We start from the raw sequence: 3,318 nt of genomic DNA on the forward strand, positions 1-3,318 counted from the left end.
GGTATAGCCTCTATCATGCATCGTATTACAATACCCTAGACTTCCATGAGAGTCTGGCTAAGAAGAGTGAGTACCTGGTATGTCACATAGCAGAACAGTACGATTTTTCACTTGCCCCATAGGAACAGAGGTAGAACTAGAAATTGCGACTACAATGCATACTTAACACAGATAGTCTTAACAATTAAAATTAATAGATAAATTAATTACTTTAAGTTGTACTTTATCGACAATTTTTACATAAAAAGCTTAAACTTATGTCACCAAATAAAAATTCAAAAGTAGAGGATACAATTCATGATACGAAATGTACATGCAATTGTGTTTTCAAAAAATTAAGACAGACAGATAGCGTTTACATAAACTATTAATTCCATCGATTAATTAGTTGTTAGAGTATACATTAATTATCCTTCCTTATAAAAATAAATGTGCAGAGAAATATTTTTCATCATTTGTTCATGAATTCCAATATTCTAAAAAAGAAAATATTTCAATGCAGGCTCCTGGTGTAAAACATTCAATTATTATCCAATCCTATTACGTAATTTGTACAGTAAAAAGATTTGTCAAAATAACAACCAGCATAATCTAATACATTTTCAAGACAATAATGCTCAGAATGAAACAAGCTAATATTTAACATGGACTCTTTTTTATTTTGTATCAGTAACTGTCACGTTCAGTCTCCTTGAACTTAATGGTTCTAACACCCCTGCCAGTCCCACTTCCAAAACAAGTTTCTATAGAGTAACGAAGAACAAAAATGGCAGTTTTTATCATCTGACAACCACAGAATAGAATTGGGTAAGGACCTTTCTGCTGTATGTTATGGATGGTTACTCCCAAACTCAATAAAACACTGGTCAACTTTCTGTCATATGTTCTTGAGGATTGATTGCTTTTACTATCAAGCTGTTATAATTATCTATTAAAAATGCTTATAAACGAGATGAGTCTACCATTTCACCCTTAATAAGCACTTAGTTACGTTTAAGAAAAACCATCTTGTTTAACATAGTAAATTTAATTTATTTTATGAAAAGGGACATCCGTTTTTAATGATTCAATACAGATTGCAGAATGTAAATAAGAAGACAGTCACTCATACATACACAATTGCATACTTATAAAAAATGTCTTTACATCACAAACACTTAGTAATCTTGCCATGCATGTCTTTTTCAACTAATCTGTTAATTTGTTCCAAGGAAATTCCAGATTCTTTTGTTGAGGGTTTGTCACTCACCCATAAAATTGGTCACTCACAAATGCACATTTTCGTACTTTAAGTTTAATTAACATCTTAAACACTCGGTAATCTTGCCGTCTCTTTTTCCACTAATCTGTTAATTTGTTCCAAGGTAATTCCAGATTCTTTTGTTGAAAGTTTGTCACTAACACTTGAACTCGGAATAATAGCTTCAGCTGGTCCAAATTTAGAAAACGAACTTGACATTCTCCGTGCCCCTCCTACTCTGCCTCTATGGAACCCGCCTTTCGTTGCGAACGATGGCCTCAACCTACCCAATCGTTTACGGGGCGAAAATGAAAATTTTGTCCTCGGAGTATTCCCTTTTTTGAAAATTTTTCTTACTTCTGCCAGAGATTTTTTCGATGCTAATACTTTAGCATCAGCTGAAGGTCCATCTAGAGTTTTGTTGTTCCTAACTAGTTGTTTAGATTTTGCACCTGATTTCTGTAGTTTTCGGAATACAGTTTGTGCAATTTGTTGTTTATTAATAGACGCGCCTGATCCGCCTGCTGCAGAAGCTTGCTTAATTTCTTGCTGCACGTCCGCTTGAAACTTCCGTAAAGACAATTCTTCCTGAGCTCCCCCTGTTATAGCATTAACTAAAAGACGTGGTACTGATAATGGGACATATTGACCTCCTGTAATATAAGCTAAAGCCATGAAAAAGTCCTTGTATGGAACAATTGGTGGCTCCACGCCAATAACATATAAAGTTACACCTTTCTGAGCCAAATCTCTAGCTATTTGCATAGGATCGTGACCATTTGGAGATCCCTCAGGAAATGACGTGTCTTCAGACGGCACAAGTCCATGAGGAGGTGCATCAGATATCATGACACTTATTTTAGTTGCATCCTGTCGCCATGACAATTTAGTTGCTTGGAACAAAGCGTCTGCTACGGCTTCCGGTCGATCACCCCCTCCTCTAGCACGGGCAGTATTTAGCCAGGATTTCATAGTGGAAACAGAAGACGTGAAGTCATTTTTTCGGGTGACAAAAGTCCTATCTTCTGGTGAATGATCTCTATATTCTATTAATGATAATCGTACATCACTGCCCGATGAAGCAACTATTTCCTCTACAATTTCTCTGATGTTATCCTTTGCACTATTTATATACGAACTCATACTGCCTGTTGTGTCCATTATAAATGCCAGATCTAATTTTCCATTTTGGGGTGATGATGGTTTTATCATGTCAATAATGGACTCTTGTTGTCCATCTGGTTTTATAGGCGTGTCTGGAAGTTTAATATTTTTTCCTTTCAAAGATTTTATTGTTCTAGTGTTGATTCCAGTAATTAACCACACGCATAGAAGCCAAAATAACATACAAAATTGTGTTGCCTTCATCATATTTTCATTTACCTTATAAAATAACTTATACTGTGTGCTAGTCACAAGCTTTTATATGCTCCAAAATCAGTACACTGCTGAGAGAAATGACGTAAATTTACTACTACCTACGTCGTATTTTAAGAAAATCACCATGTATATATAATAAAAAGTTTATAAACATGTCGTAAATTCATCACATTTTGACGCAATGACAATGTACAGGTGAATTTTGAATATTTTACAAATATCAACGTTATTAAAACCAAACATCGGATCTGAATTTATTGACGTGTTATGGTGGCTATTGCACACCCCCAAAAAACTTTTTAATTATTAATACTTCATTCTTCATGTATTTACCACTCCTTTTATATTGTTTTTTACCACTATCAAATATCATAATCAAAATAAGTAAACATTGAAAAAAGTAATTGTTAAAAGAAACACAATTATCGAAAGCATTGCATGATAAAATTTTCCTCGTATGCTATTTCTTGTACTTAAATAATCTCATTTCCAGTTTTCGAAATATTCCAAGGAGGCTTAAAAATGTATTGAGGTCTGAAAATTTAATCCGAGACTTTATGTAAGTGTTGCTTGCAAAATTAAAACGAAGTTAACTTATCTTTAAAATATGGTAAAATGAAAAATATATTTTAAAAATTTGGATTCGGACATTATCATAATTTTAATTACAAAAAGTGTAATAAAATTCTATGGAGGTT

The 3,318-nt window shown here is 33.6% G+C and overlaps 1 protein-coding gene across 1 annotated transcript; it reads right to left on the reverse strand.

Annotated features, from left to right (window-relative positions):
• Positions 1–1,011: 1,011 nt before the first annotated feature.
• Positions 1,012–2,706, reverse strand: LOC127725661 (uncharacterized). The gene has a single exon (XM_052232793.1). The coding sequence runs from the start codon at positions 2,609–2,611 to the stop codon at positions 1,307–1,309; it is 1,305 nt and encodes a 434-aa protein (XP_052088753.1). The 5' UTR covers positions 2,612–2,706; the 3' UTR covers positions 1,012–1,306.
• Positions 2,707–3,318: the final 612 nt, after the last annotated feature.

This window comes from Mytilus californianus, unplaced genomic scaffold, assembly GCF_021869535.1.
Source record: "Mytilus californianus isolate M0D057914Y unplaced genomic scaffold, xbMytCali1.0.p SCAF_1, whole genome shotgun sequence".
NCBI lineage: Eukaryota > Metazoa > Mollusca > Bivalvia > Mytilida > Mytilidae > Mytilus > Mytilus californianus.

Coding starts and splice junctions, on each gene's coding strand:
- LOC127725661 (XM_052232793.1), bottom strand. CDS start 2,611: ATGATGAAGGCAACACAATTTTGTATGTTATTTTGGCTTCTATGCGTG.